Below are 15,973 nucleotides of genomic sequence, written 5' to 3'. Positions count from 1 at the left end.
CATCTCATTTTCTGTTGTTCACTGACTGTATCCCTACCATAGACTGTAAAAAGAATCCCTACTGGAGATGTGCATCATGTTTGTGTCATTTCATGAGTCACGTTGCAATCTACATTTGACAAACAAAAATAAATGAATGAGTAGGCTATTCTAATACATGTCAACATCTTGTTGTTTTATTTTTTAAACACAAGACAGTGTGGTAAAAAAAAAAAAAAAAGAAGAAGAAAAAAATACAAATCACAAATAAATGGGTGATTACAAAAATATTGTATTTATTTTTTAATAATTCACGTTAAAATAAGTGGTACAAAAAGGCTGCTTACCATATGTAGGACTAGAAAATCTCGGCTACAATTTACAAAATTAATGTAATCTGAAGCATGTGGTGTTTAGTTCGTGGGCACCACACCACATTTTACCTGCCAGTCTTTATTTTGCTGCTCTGTCATGGCTTAATAAACATTCATGTAGCTACTTCATAAAACTGTGGAATGAGATTCAAGTGTGCATTTCTTTTATTTCATCTGTCAAACCTAGTTGGATGCTGAGACTCAAAAAAGGCTGTAAAACATTACAAAACTTAGAAAGTTTATGACAGGAAGTAAAGTAAGAAATCAGCAGTAACGGTCTGTCCCAGTCCACGTTATTAGGTGCGTACAGCATCTGGCTTGAGAAACAGTCTGCTGTGCCAGTAGTCTGGGTTGTCAAATGATGTGTTGCTGCCAGGATCCCCCATGCCAGCACACACCTTGATGTATCCCCCGATCCCTGCACACCTGCCAGTGCCCGTCTCCTCAGAAACAGCCCCCACCTTCACCGGGAGATTCTGGTAGTCAGCCTGTTCCCACCCACCGCCGGGAACCACTCCAAACCTCCTCATCTCTTCATATTCCACCTTTTCCCCCCCAGCTGTGAGCACATCTGGCCTGGGCATGACCATACTGCTCAGATCTGCCTGATGTGTGGGTTGTTTATTTGTGTTGTGGTACTTGTGATCTTCCTCTTCCCCCTCGTGCTCGTTTTTCAACACCTCCACTATTTGGTCTGTCTCCCCCATCTCTGCTGCACTCTTTGCGGATGTTTGTCTCCCACGTCTCTCCCATGTTGGATCCTCTTCCTCTGTGGAGTCTGAGTGTGTGATATCCATGTATTCATACCTGCCCCTCCCCTGGGCTGCCCCCTCTTGGCCCTCCATGGCTGTGGCCCCTCTCTCAGTGCCCGCAGGTAGCTGATGTTTCTCTGTGGAGTGGCCTTGCTCTACTACATTTCCCTCACAATCCTCACTTACCTGCTTACTCCTCACAGCTAAGATTGGCGTCAGTGTTTCCACACCTGCTGCATCCTCTGCAGGTAATGAAGCCATTAAGGTTCGAGAAGGTAAAGGTGAGTTTTTAGTGCAAAGTGCCACTGAATGGGCAGCTGCCTGAGGTTGGACACCTCTGGCTGGGCAGGGTGGAGACTCTTTGCTCATGATTTCATATTCCTGAGAAGGATTTATCACCACAAGAGACAGATTGGTCTTCAGTCTTGAGTTTCTTCGGCCAGAGTGAGAAACTCTTGAGACTATAGTAAGAAGTAGGGGGAGAGTCTATGATTATACACTGTTTCAAAACGCAGCAAACAGCCAAAAAAATATATATTTGCGCTGATGATCTTACCTCTCTCTGGAGTGCCGGGCGACCCAGGCAGGACATAGCCATAGTGGTCCACCTCTTCCTCCTCGTCTGCCGTCCACACCTTGTATGAGGATGGGCTTGATGCTGTTGAAAGCTTCCTGTGCCGGCTGACGGATATACGAGGATTTCCCCTCTCTGAGCCAAATCTGGCCCTGTGAAGACTCCCAGTCTGCAAACCCTCCTCACGCAGTTCAACCTCTCTGCCATTGCCCCTGACCTCTGACCTCTCAGGCAGCGTCCGCACCGAGCTCAGACGAGATCTCTGAAACCACAGCTGACAGACAGGAAAGCAAAGACTTGGACCGATGCAGCAGTTCAGAGAAATAAATCCTGTTATATTGGAACCAGCTGGACCTGAATGACTCATATAATGTGCCTCACGTCCTGAGGTAATAACCCACTGGCAGCGCTGGGTCTTGTAATTTTGATTTTAATATAGCTCATGGCAGTGTGGTTATAATTCTGATTAAAATTAGGCTGTTGAGAGTCAGAGCTAAATAAACCTTATTACCTGTGCAAAGCAAGCATCATCTGACATTAACTTGAGCAGGTGGTAATGTGTGTGTTTGCGTGCATGTGTGGAAATATGTGAGTCTTTCACACCTGTCGGATGCTGTCCACAGGACTGGGGGTCATCGGCAGATACCCAATAGGGCCAGTCTGAGAGGTGCCACTCTACAAATCATGAGAAAAAAGTACCATGTTCAGTTTTTTTTTTATAGTGTTTGGCCTCTGATCCTTTGACGATACTCTAAATCTTTCCGAAACTGAAGCTGTTTCTCTTTACCCTGTAAGAATTAATCCGTGAACGTGACAGACTCCAAGATGGAGAGTGTTGAAGAGGAGGAGTAGCTAAACCGTCCTCCAGTCCCACATCATCTTGGTCTAAATCTGCATCCAGAAGCCCTCGCTCTGATTCTCTTCGGTGGATTTCTATCGAGGTTGCTTCTTCTCCTTCCATCTGCAGAATAACATTGAAGTATAAGTAAAGTAAAGAACCACTTTACTTTGCACTCAATCCAATTCATCAAATATGTTTTCTAATTAAACTGTATAGCACTTTGTCTGTTTGACAGCTTTAGTTGGATACTGTTTTATCAATTAATTATATTTTATATACAAACACACAATCTTATGCAGTATGACACTCTCCGATTGAAATACCCAGCAGTAATCTGGGGGCTGAGATTGATTGACAAGTTTACAACCAAATAGTAAATAACTGATTCATCTTTCATAAAAAACACGCCAAATATTTCATGGTTCCAACTTCTCAGATGTCAGGCCTATTTCAGGATTTGTGTCTTAAATTACATCTACTAAATCATTTTGGAGCTTGACAATTGGTCAGTGAGGGGAAGCTATTTAAAGGCTCTTGTTAAGTCTGATAAGAATCACAATTTTCTCAAGTTTTAATAACTAAACCATCAATCATCCAACCAAAGCCCCAGGACCAGAAATTGAATCTAAAATATTCTTGCTGAGAGGCGACAGTGCTAACCTCTTTATTACTCAACTATTGATCAATTAATTGATAAAATAGCAGATTACACTGCTGATTTACCTTAATGACAAGGTATCTGGGTGGGTCTCTTGCCATCCGAGTGAAGTCACTGGCCAGCTCTTTGAAGGTCGGCCTTATATTTTCATCAATCATCCAGCCTGAAGAGAAGAAGTGAAATGATCAAGTCCGTCTGACATATGTCTCTGTGCAGACAATACCCGTTATGACTGGCGCAGTGTTTTGTCGTATTTACATTTGACCATGACCATGTAGACATCTATGGTACAGATGTGGGGCTGCGACAGACGTTCGCCCTTCTCCAGCAGGCTTGGCACTTCCTGAGGCTGCACAGAGGCATATGGCTCCGCACCAAATGACATCATCTCCCACACTGTCACCCCTATTTCAGAGCAGAGATGGCACATTTAAATTCTTCTTGTCAAAATGTCATGGGGGAATTTGATTTCTTAGTGTACACAGGCTCTCACCATAACTCCAGACATCACTTTGATGAGTGTATCTTCGAAACAAGATGCTCTCAAGTGCCATCCATTTTATAGGTGTCTGGATAAGGAGACAGATCAGAAACAAACAATAAAGACTGAAACTTTTAAAGGGATAGTTCAACATTTTGGCAAATTGGCCCATTGCAATAATCCCTATAGGCTAGTTTTAGGATTAGGTTTGTTACCTTCAATTGTCGGTGCAAGCTATTTTTAGAATGACGGAGCAGAGCCGTGAGCTGCTACGGAGGCTCATGGGATTTCTTGGTTTCCCTCTTCAAACTCATCAAATACACAATCCAACAACTCCAAAACGCTCTTGTGGACAAGTTGTGATAACGGAACATTACGAGACGGAGTTGTTTTCGAGGCAAATGCAGAGACTGCTTGCTGAAAAACTACCCCCGACGGGAACGTGTATCAGCGGTTTTGCATGAATTTACCTCGAAAACAACTCTGTCTTGTAACGTTCCATTATTATCTCATAGCGTGGTGAATGTGCAGGTCACAACTTGTCCACAAGAGCATTTTGGAGTTGTTGGATTGTGTAGGCTACTTGATGAGTTTGATGAGGGAAACCAAGAAATCCCATTAGCCTCCATAGCGTAGCTCTGAGCAGCTCACGGCTTTGCACCGCTCTATTAAAGGTAACGAACCTACTCCTAAAACTATAGGGATTATGGCAATGGACCAATTTGCCAAAATGTTGAACTGCCCCTTTAACTGTGATTTAACATTACAAAGTGTGACTCAAAACATCACATCTGTCAAAGCCACCTTGGTGTCAGTGTAGACGTATTTCTTGTCATCAGGATAGAGGAGATCGGCCACACCATAGTCAGAGATCTGGACCTGGTAGTCATTCTTCAGCAGGATGTTGCGAGCAGCCAGGTTCCTGTGGACCATGCAGTGTTCCTCCAGGTAGTACATACCCTACACAGGCACAGACATGTACTCTCTAAATGTATACTCTGACAGCACATTATAACCTATAGCTCAAAAATAATCTGTAATTACCGCCACACTCACTTTCGCAATCTGCACACACCAGTTGAGGAGGCGCTGGGGGTCCAGACTGCTCTTGTTCTGCCTGATGTGCTCCAGTAAGGAGCCCTGCAAACTGAGCTGGGTCACCAGCTGCAGACTAGCACCCGGACAGATGCCCAGCAGTCTGACAATGTAGGGGTGGTCCAGGCTGCCCATGGACAGCATATGCTACACACAGAGCAAGGCCACATCACACTATGTACTTTTTCTGATATTGTAATTTGCATGTAAAAAAAGCCCTCACAATTATTTGTTATGGGCACACAGTTTTGTTTTTCAGGAGGGTCTGATTCTCACATCAGTGATTTCAGTGAAGGTCTGTCGGCCTGAGCTGTCCTCGATGGTTTTAATGGCCACAGGGATCTTCACTGTCTCTCCCTCTGGAGTCCAAAATCCCTTAAATACAAATTAGATGTTCAGCTGCAGTCAAATCGTTTCTCATGAGTCTGTGAAACTTGAGTTAGACTGAGACGAAAGCTAAAATAAGAAATAAATTGGTGCATAATCAGTGAATGTCGTAAAATAAACCAGACAGACAGGTTAATCAGTACCTTGTGCACTGTGCCAAAAACCCCAGAGCCAAGGGCTTTGATTTTTTTCAGCTCTGACGGCCTCAAGATGCGGGCATGAACTTTGGTGCCTTTCTCTCCAGGACCCAATGGCTCGAAGCTCTGTCAAAAAAAAAAAAAACAACAGTTCATTCCCAGATGATTTTCTTTCCCTCTCTCTGAAAATACATTTCAAGTGGGAATCAAACCAGAGACAGCTCATGGCAGCTGATGAGCTGCTGGATGCTGTCTAAAGTCTCACCTCCCCACTCTCCAGGTACCTCCGCATGGCTCTCTTGCGACGGATGGCCAGGCCTCGGTGGTACAGTACACCCAGGAAAAACAACACCAGGCAGAAGATCAAGCCAGCTGGCACACCTAAAGCTATACCTGTGATCTGTCCGCTGTACAATGAAGCAGAGAGAGAGAGAGAGAGAGAGATACATGGTGAAAAAAACAGAAACAGAGGTAGGGATGATTTAATCTGATTTTGGTATTTTGACTTCAGACATCATCCCTCAGATGTGTGGATCACACCAGGCGTCCTCCTCTTCTATATATTCACCAGCAGGGGGCAACACTCACCTGCTAACAGACAGTCTGGCTGTCTTGAAACAGTCATTAAGTCCTGGGCCTGAGCATCTATAACAGCAAACACATCATTATCTTCAGCACTTAGACTCATTACTGTGGAAACATATGAAAACGCACACGCACACACATGCATGTATATACTTTAAACCTGGTCTCACCCCAGTGTGCAGTTGTGGTGACATGGTTCACAGTGACCGTCCCTGTTGGGATACTTGAAGATCAGCCCCTTCTGTCCATCATTTACTCCAGTAGGACAAGAAGACATGCAGTATGGACCATCTCGAAGGTGTGCACATGCTACACACTCGTCTGCACCCTAAAGAAAAACAAAGAGGATAAGAGAGAAAAACAGAGACTATACAGTGAGGCAGTTTAACCTGCAACAAGCCAAGACATAAAAGAAGAGTGGTATGGTGGATGATTATAATTTGTCATGTGATGGACAAGGGATGGCAGAAAGTCAATATCAAATGTCTTAATGGAAGAACGCAGCAGCTTTGAATTGAACATGTCACTAAGGCATCAGAGGCTTTAAATTGTTTGACTGATTTATTTATTTCACTGATTTAGATTGCGATCATGTGATTAACAATTTCTTTCTAATGCAAGGCCAATAAATAATACATTTAAACTCAACTTTTATCTTAACATGTATGATATAGTATTGTAGAGTTGTACGGTCCACAATGTAATGAGTGGGCAATGCAAGCAAGAGTTTATACATGGGGCCTGAGTCTTTGTTTTTATTATTAAAGAGAGTTATTACCGGTCCAATACAGCTGACTTTCCCATGCTGAGGCTTACACTCTGGATGACAGGCAACACACTCCCCACCACGCCCTGCAGATTCTCTTGGCACTCTGGGGGCACAACGGTCATAACATATATTTGTTAGACAGGAGGAATATCCATCACATGAAGAAGTGGCGCAAGAACACCATCTCTTAAGCTGCTCACCCTGTGAAAAAATTACAGCTGCCCACGCATGTGCCGTCTCTGCTGTAGTCCCTGCAGGAGAGACACTGGTCAGGCCCCGGGCCCCAGCAGCCTGCGTCTGAACATAAAGGGTCACACACACGGCCCTCTGCAACTGCACACACAACGACAGAAGAAGCAACATCAGGGGCCTGCTGCAGCAGTACAACAATGATTCCAACATTACAATCGACAAAAGGTTAATAAGGACTTGATTATGAAGCTTGTTCAGCTTAGAAGTGATCAAAACATTCAACATTTCATTTGGAATATGGAGAAGTTTTTATTTCTGCCAGATCCCGAGCTTGCCTCACCACACTCTGCCAGCGGCCTGTTGTTGTTGAGGTTGTTGACTCGAACTCTGCGGCCTCTGAACAGCTGTGTCCAGTTTACAGTGTGGTGGTAACAGAGGTTGGCGTTCTGACTGATGTACACGCTGCCATCACTGATGTCCCGGAGGGAGCGCAGACCCAGTGAGGTAAGAGTGGAGATGTGCATCACCATCAGAGAAAAACGCCTTTGATTTGAGGGTCGTAGGATGCAGAGGAAAAGAAAAAAGACAAAAAGAAAACCTGAAGTTAGCGGAAGAAATATTTGAAACAAATGTCAAATAATAGAAACACTTTGTTCCTGTTTTATCTCTAAATGGAACGATGTGCTGCAGTTTGGATGTTGAGGTTACATGCACACACACATACACAAATGTTCACACACAAAGTCCACACTTCTGCACAGATGTGAAACATAGACAGAGAGGAGGGGAGTGAGAGAGTGTAAAGTTAATGCACAGGGGGCTCGTCATGAGGTGTTAACATGGAGAAGAGCTCAGACGTAGCAGGCTGTACAGTGTGAAGTGGACACATGGTTATTCTCCACACTGAACATGTAAGAGAGATGCAAACAGCAGAACCGACATAAGACATAAAATAAGTGCTTCAAACAAGATTCTGTCCATTATTCTTTTTAATTAGTCCAAATAAACAATAAATGTATCCATGTGCACAGAAGGTATGTACTGTTTATTTATTTTAACAGGTAATCTACTGTAACGCTCTGAACCAATTTCAGTTTAGATCATTTTCACTTGGTGTATAAACAGTTCTTACTTGTAAAGCGACCTCCCCTGGATGGTTTTGAGACTCGAAAACACAGACAGATCATTCAGTTCTTTGGGCCACGACTGGATGTTTAGTATATCTGAGCATAGAACATAGAGATGATGATATTAAACATGATTTAAAGAGCATGTGTTTATAAAATAATATAGATTTTTTTTAGTTTTTCAAAGCCTCTTGCAGGAGTAGAAGAATGTATCCAGGTTTTATTTCTATTTCATTTATGTAAAAACAGTGTCTAACGTCATAGTACTAAAGTGTGCTCAAATAAACAAAACCATTACCAAAACCTCACATCAACAAACTTTGTTTTATGCACTTACCTGTTATTTCTCTGACAGTGCGGAACACCTCCAGCTTTTTGGCATCCAGGGGTGGGATGTTTTTAAAGTCATCTCTATGATGCGTGAAAACAAATATCAACCGACTGACTGTATATGATACTGTGAAATGAGACTCTTCAGGCAGGCAAGACAATTACCCAAGAATCCCTGTGACTAGAAAGTGAAGACTCCCCTGGATCTTGGTACAGTTGATGAAGCTGTCTATGTTGCTGGAGTCCACAGTCTGTCTGTGTTCAGCTCCCGTTCCTTCACACACTGCAGGGATGACCCAACAACATCATTCATTTTGACCGCTGACAAACAGAGTCAATGTAAGTTCATGGAACGTTTTTATGACTGTCAACCTTTTGGGCAGAGTCCAGTGCATGGCTCGCACTGCCTCTGGCCTTCTCTCTCCACCTCGGTCTTTTCTGGAGGACAGACGCTCACGCAGGAGCTGCCATCCACCACGAAATGGGCTAAGATGAAAGAGAAAAAAGAAACACGACGTGTTTGAGACAGACGGGGAAAAAAACTAGTGGCATTATTCAAGAAACTGAGAGCATCTTTTCATGGGTAAGAGTTTCTGAGGCCAATAGATGAAAAATATTCAGTTTTAAAATGCACAAAAAAGGAGCAACAACAAACGCTGAGCATACAAACACACAATCACACAGGGGCTACTCACTGGGGCACTGAGAGACACAGATGGATCCGTACTGATATTTTGCGTTAGGGTTGGTCTCCATCTGAAACGTCTGCTTGTTATAGATCAGAGTCTGGGGACACTGAGGCACACAGGCTCCAGAGTCGTTGAAATGACGACATGCCTATGCAGGTACACACACACACACACACACACACACACACACACACACACACACACACACACACACACACACACATTTGAGCATTTTCTTCTATCCAGGTCTGCAAACTTAGATCACCAGTAATGGCCTGATGAAGCTTAGTTAGTCATTAGAGATTGTCATTAGATTGTGCAGGGCACCTGGTCCTGGGCGCGAGCCACAATAAACAATCATTTTTTGCATTTGCATTCGCCCTTCCCTTTGCATCATGACTGGGATTCTTACCCCTGCCTCCCAATTTAGAATCAATGGCATTACCCACTGAGCTATCCAGCTGGATGTGTGAAGGCCTTCGTGGCTTTCTTCTTCAGAGGCTCCCCATCCAGCCGCTTGGTCACTGTCTCTTTAGACAGGTCCTTTACATGCAGAGCCTTGTTGCATGACACACAACCCTGACCAAACCCAAGGAAGTCATTCATCAACCTAAGCAATAATAAACTCTTGACTAAGCCAAATGGCAACAGAGCCTCAATTTAAAATTCATAGTATTACCCACTGATCGCTCCAGCTGCATGTGTTGAGCCCTCATTCCAACATACTTTTATCTTAAAATTACACTTCCTGATAATGCTTACTCATAATAAAACAAAATACAATGTGATCAGGTCACTATAATGAATGGCGTTTCAGTCAATATACTTATTCTTTTATATAATCTTGCTTTGTCTGTCTGACTCCATGTATCACTTTGTTTTACTTCAAATCTGCATTATGGAACAAGGTCAGACATATAACTGAAATGTTCTGCTACTGATTACAGCATCTACTTTTAACATCAATTCAAAAACCTCTTCTTCTGCAGACCTTATTGATCCAGGCAATATACAATCCACGACTGGGATTCAAACCATCTCCACTGATTCTCAATGAACGCTTACACATATGCACACAGGCAGGTTGACAGCTCCTTCACGTTAGTGTTCAGAGACAGAAAGATAATCATGTGTCTGTCTGATTGTCCGCGACTCACCCTCACTCCCCACATTCAAGTCCCGTTTAAAAACATACCTCTTCTCCCAAGCCTATGACCTCCCCTACCCATAACCGGTGTCTCCATCATCTTGCTCATTACTGTGTTACTGTGTACTGTCTCTCCCTCGTCTCCCCCTGTATGTCTTGACCCCGTTTCTTTGTAAGCGTCTTTGGGTTACTGAAAAGCGCTATATAAATTAAATGAATTATTATTATTATTATTAATTATTATTAGCTCTGTCTGTACAATGTGTGACTCCTGATGTTAAGGTTGTGGGTTTGATACCCATGTTGACAGAGATCACACTCTGGCAGCGTTGGTAGGCTACTCACAAAATTTTATTTACTGTAATGAAGTCTTGCATTTTAAAGGATGAAAGCATCAGTAGCATAATTGAAACCTGCAGACTGTGTGTTTATTCTTTAAAGCATCGATATAATCTATCAACATTTTAGACTAACTCTCACTGGTAGTGGTTGTCCCACATTGTCCCACATAAAAATGGTCTTTGTTCCACATTTGTTTTTGTTTTTGGATCTGGTCACCCTATGTCCATGATGAGCATGTGTCAAGATTCTGCAATGAGATTTCCACATCTTATGATTGTAGCACAAACAAGTAGCTGCCTGGAGGAAGGGAAATGAATTCAAGGAGCGTGTGGTTTGTAATTAACAGAATATGGATAAAATCCACCAGTTTTATCCCTGAAGACTTGAAGACATCAAATGTGATTGGGAACACTTGAATGGGAATAAAAGCAATAAACTAAACAGTTTTGATTTAAACTCCTGATAAATTTACAATGTCTACAAAAACTGCCTTTTTCTTTCATTTTATCAGCAAATTCCTATAGATGTAAAGACAGAGCACTTACAAAGCAGTCTACGTCCAGAGGCCCTTTACATCCTGCTGCACACTCTATGTGACAGCAGTCCCTGGGGCTGGTCCCAAAACAGCGGCCGTTACACTGCGGAGCGCACACCGTCTTAGTCACTGAGACACACAGGAGAAGCGGGTTGAACAGAGGTCACCAGTGTGCATGTGTGTGTGTGTGTGTGTGTGTGCACATCTTCTTCTGTCTCTGTATGAAGACAGACATTCAGCAAAGAGAGAGAAAAGGAGGGGGAGGAGAGAGAGAGAAACAGAGAGGAGTGGTAAAATGGAAACAGAACAATTGAGCACTCACAGATCTGACACTGGTCCTCATTTGGCCCCCAGCAGTAATCTCCACAAGATTTGTGGCATGGGCCTGAGAGAGGGAGAGAGGAGACTCATAAAAGAGAGACAATCTAAAGATAATTTGGGATTTGTGAAACAGGGCTATCTCAACAGAGACCTTTCTCTCCATTGTACTGGATGTCAATAGGAGCATTGTTGTCCCTGATGATATCTTGCCAGAAGATCCAGGGACCGTAACTCAGGTACTTGTTGTTGATAATCTGCACTCCTCCCTCCAGAATCTCTGTGAATTAATGGGTGAGACATGAAAAAAAAGTTGTGACGCTTTAAATTGCAACTCACAGGTAGTAGTGTAAATATTTACTAAAGGGGAAAGTGTGACATACTTACTGGATGCATACCAATAAGCACAGTCAATATGTTGGACTAAAATACCCCCATATTGATAATAGTACATATTCAATTTACAATATACAGAGGACAACAGGCCAACCATATATGTCCATTTACAAAGGTTGTGACTTAAAAAATGTGGTACTACAGCCTTTGTCTTTCATCTGCTCTAATCTTCAGATGGATTTTACATTAGACCCCAAACAATTCCAGTATTTATTCAAATTATAAACATGTCTATGTTATAGATATAGCAGTAACATCCTTATTCACAAACTAATGTTTTGTTCCCCAGCAACATCAGTGTAACCTTCACCAATGATAATAAGTACTATGTATTTAAAAACGTTTTTTCAGTGTAAGTTCTCCAAAGTATTTTTTTCTACCCATTTTCCTAATGTACCCTGTAATTATAAAGTAGGTCAGTAATTTAAAAGTGCTTACAGAGAAATCTAGATCCTCTTAAACACAAAATTGGTAGCCACTGATTCCCTAATGTCTTGTCCTGAAGGGTCAGAGGGGTCACTAGGTATTTCATTTGTACCCCGTACATGAACTTCATATGAGTGCAGTAATCTAAAGCGTAACTGATGTGGACAGTTATCTTCCTTTCTATCGCCAAGAATCTGCAGCACACTGGAAAAGCCTGTGTTGCCCCAGTCTGCACATCTCAACACTCACACAGTACATTTTGTTTGACCACTAGAAAACAGTTTTCAATCTCGGAGCTTGAAGGTTCATTTGTTTTATAGTTTTTCAGAACCTGTCCATAATGCACATTCCCCAGTCTTATTAGTGAACTGTATTAATTTTTTGTGTGAGAGTAGATTTTATGCTTCACTATAATTGTAAACGGTTGAAAAAAAATTAAAATAAAATCATGACTATTTATTTTTGTTATTTGTTGTGTGACAATATAATATACTTGTTTTTCCTGAAATAGCCATGGATAGACCTATAAAGTCAAGGGGGGGGTACTACCAAAGCATATCAACAATTCTCCTGGGAGGATAATGAAGCAAGGGAGACTAATACTGAATATCTGCACTTCTTGCCATATAATTCTAGTTCAAATTCTGTGTAAGACGATATCAGGACAATGAGCTACAGCTGAGACTGCAATTCCGGCTAAATCTTGACCTTATTTTGTTTTTCTGGGTTTTCCAAGAATCAATAACAAGCCTTAAACCTTAAAATTAAGTTATTTAGAGGAGCAGAAGGACCAACATGTTTGCTGCTATTGTTCATACATCTTTGTTCTCAAGACAAAACTCCCTTTACACATTGCATGTTAACATCATCTGCATCTTTTGTTTTGCTGTTTCTTCCTCCATTAACCGTCTTCACCTGTCAGATTTGCGAGCCCCAGCTGCCGCAGGCCGTTGGAGCCATCCTTAGGGTAGTTGAAGAGGACTGAGAGGGCAAAACGTCTCTCATATAGACTGTTCCCTCTGATGATCCGTAGTTGCCCTAAAGGAATATCCTGAATGTAGTTCATAACAATGAGGACGTAGCCAGTCACCTCACGGATTGTCTAGAAGGCAGAAGAAGATCATTGGTGTGAAACAACAGGAAAATAACTTGATCTGCTCCACTTTAGATTGAAGCTGATGAAAGCCGAGGCAGTGAGGAAGGCAGGTGTTTACCTTGAGGAAGGAGAAGTCCCAGTTACTCTCAATCTGAGTGATCTCCAGGTTTCCCATGATGATCTCACAGCCATCATACCGGTCCTTAATCAGGTTGTACTGATGCTCCTGGGAACCTGTGGAGCTGAGTCCATTCTGTGTCCCGGGACACACCACTGACACACACAGGAAAGAAAGACACCTGTTACATACATTGGAGGAAAAAATGGGATTTAAAGGATTTGTCTTCAATAACACCCACATGCCCCAACGATCAACTGAAGGTGACAGGAGTTCTTTGATATGTGAGCTAATCAAGTCAGGTAGCTTCTAACAAGCCTCCAAAGTTTGAGTCCTTTTAGTGAAAAATTCCCTCCAGACGAGTGGTAACACAAAACAGAGCTTCAGTATTAATCAGGCTGCTGAAGCTTCATCATAGCTTCGGGGGAGCTTTAGTCACTTTGAAGAAGAAGATCTTCGCTCACACTGATGGTCTCTCTTTGGGGATGGAACAACTACAACAAACAAAAACTCTTTCATGGGCATGTTGGCATTGTTTTAAGACAGACAGAAAAAAAAAATCCAAGGTCTGGTGAGGCAATCCAACCTCTGAAAGCACAGACTCTCTCTCATCTAGATACTGTGGTGACAACATCACCTACATGTTAAAAGACCATGTCAGTGGTTTCACATGTTTTAGTCCACATGGTCTATGTTTTGTAGCCCAAATATTTATCCTGTAACTCCAAGTGTTTTACATGTGGTTGCCATACCCTTTCAGACAAAAGAGAGTATGCAGTACTGCAGTATTGTATATTGCAGACTGCAGTATTTATGGCTTTGGTCAGTCTTCCTGATGATGAAGCAAGCAGGCTCCAATCCCACAACATGTATCAGGATAGGGCCTGGGGCTGATGGAGAGGAGGCCGAGGGTCGAAGGACCAGGACTTTTTCACAGACAAAGTGCCTCATTGTGATGAAGCTATAAATGTGGTCAGTGTGTCCCAGTGAGTGAAGAGTGATGCAGTGATAGACAGTGCTTCTGTGTGTGTGCATGTGCGTACGTGTGCGTCTGAGGGGTCTGCATTGCTGAGATCATACCAAAAGACAATGGGCCATGTGTGAGTTGGACACTCTGGCAGAGAGAAGGGAAATATCGTGAACGGAAGGAGACATACACACCATCTCGTATACTGACCAAAGAAAAACTGTGGTACTGGCTCCCTGTGTGCAACAGGGCGGCACCTGCAGCCGTAAACACAAGTCATATTTCCTGTCTTCACTGGGGACATGTGGAGGTATGAACCAGAATCCCGCTTTGTGAATGTGAATTTGATCGTCCTCATAAATAACATTGGTGACTTGCTGCATGTATTTCATGGACAATACTGCAGAGTTGCACATTGAAAGATAGCTGTAACCCAATCTGTATCCCAGTGCACTCATTCACTTCTGCCTGCATCTGGGAGAGCTGCATAACAATTCTGATTGTCACGACACTGAAAACACACTTGCATGCACAAAACACATCTGGTTTAATCACATAAAACACTTTTGAGCAATTATGAGTAATTGTCATTATCACTCCATCCCTATGTTAAGCAGTAGGGTACAAAATACATGGTTTGTAACTCACTATAATGTAGTTGTAAGTAACTGTTCAGTAACGTTTTACAAATGGGGCCATCGCCATGCAGGCAATTTAGCCTCCACCAGGGTTTTAATGCTGTTACCATTAATCACTAGCAGTGTATAAAGGGCTGATATATTGCTGCATTAAGGGCCTCGATCAGAGCTCAGTGTTAATGGTTAAAACCGGCTCTCAAGGAGGAGAATAAAAAATAAAAACACTCTGTTTTAAATGATAAGAAGTTTCAGCATTCTATTCTATTCTATTCTATTATTTTCTATTTCACAACATAACTGCAGCTGTAACATGTAAATGCAGGTGGATCATGCTGAACAGTAACAGCTAACAGGTGCATTCAAACAGGAATTGTTTTTTGTTTGTTTTGTTTTTTTATGTTTAAGGGTAGAAAAACGAGAACAAAAACTTTGAATCACTAATGTGATTTTGTTATTTTTTTTTTATTTTTTTTTTTTAAAGTTATAAATCTCTCTAGACAGGCTAGACAAATGATCATACCTTCATGGGTTTGGGTTGATGCTGATTGGAGTCTCCACGTTAAGGTCACACAAAGCAGAACGACTCTCCACTGGTCCATGTCGAAAGAAAACGTATATTTCAAGACAGAGATTATTCAGGTTCCATGCTCTGAAAAAATAATCCAGTCAGGTCAAAGTGAAGGAGAAAATATACTCCTTTGAAAGTTCGCACACAACATAACGTAAAAAGAGCAGATAAATCGCGCCAATTGCGAGAAAAAAAACAGAAACCCCCAAAAACTGGAAAAGGCGAACAAGTGGTGGTTTATTTTGATGCTGGGTTTCCCCCCCTGCGGAGAGGGGCATGTGATTGGCCAGGAGCCCGATTTATTAACCAATCAGAGGTTGGTCCGTCTTTTTTTCTTCTTCTTTTTTTCCCCTACAAGCCACAATCTTGTTGACAACAGCTTGCAAATTGTCCAAGATTCATGTGGGGTAGAGAGTGAGAGATATTAATTGGTTTAATTTCTCTTGAAATAC

The 15,973-nt window shown here is 42.3% G+C and overlaps 1 protein-coding gene across 1 annotated transcript; it reads right to left on the bottom strand.

The window, feature by feature from the left end:
* Positions 1–154: 154 nt before the first annotated feature.
* Positions 155–15,712, bottom strand: erbb3b (erb-b2 receptor tyrosine kinase 3b). Its single transcript, XM_085781995.1, has 28 exons — positions 15,474–15,712; positions 13,349–13,503; positions 13,050–13,236; positions 11,467–11,592; positions 11,317–11,379; positions 11,005–11,123; positions 8,977–9,118; positions 8,654–8,767; positions 8,447–8,564; positions 8,289–8,362; positions 7,957–8,047; positions 7,165–7,367; positions 6,833–6,965; positions 6,642–6,735; positions 6,034–6,191; positions 5,867–5,923; positions 5,544–5,685; positions 5,285–5,404; positions 5,031–5,129; positions 4,716–4,901; positions 4,464–4,619; positions 3,672–3,747; positions 3,437–3,583; positions 3,244–3,341; positions 2,467–2,640; positions 2,283–2,354; positions 1,662–1,953; positions 155–1,566 (listed from the first exon to the last, which is right to left on the bottom strand). The coding sequence occupies exons 1-28, from the start codon at positions 15,550–15,552 to the stop codon at positions 650–652; spliced, it is 4,392 nt and encodes a 1,463-aa protein (XP_085638121.1). The 5' UTR covers positions 15,553–15,712; the 3' UTR covers positions 155–649.
* Between the last annotated feature and the right edge of the window lie 261 nt (positions 15,713–15,973).

The sequence above is a fragment of the Trachurus japonicus genome, chromosome 7 (genome assembly GCF_045865225.1).
Source record: "Trachurus japonicus isolate A0001 chromosome 7, Traja_1.0".
Classification (NCBI taxonomy): Eukaryota; Metazoa; Chordata; class Actinopteri; order Carangiformes; family Carangidae; genus Trachurus; species Trachurus japonicus.
The sequence above is the reverse complement of the archived record's forward strand: the minus strand, read 5'-3'. Positions and strand labels throughout refer to the sequence as shown.

What these genes read in the sequence shown, in the direction of transcription:
- erbb3b (XM_085781995.1), bottom strand. Translation starts at nt 15,552, where the DNA reads ATGGACCAGTGGAGAGTCGTTCTGCTTTGTGTGACCTTAACGTGGAGA. An exon ending in CAGGGGAGGTCGCTTTACAA is followed by an intron (nt 7,368 to 7,956) that starts GTAAGAACTGTT and finishes CTCAAATCAAAG; the next exon opens with GCGTTTTTCTCTGATGGTGA. An exon ending in TTTTTGGCACAGTGCACAAG is followed by an intron (nt 5,130 to 5,284) that starts GTACTGATTAAC and finishes TTTGTATTTAAG; the next exon opens with GGATTTTGGACTCCAGAGGG.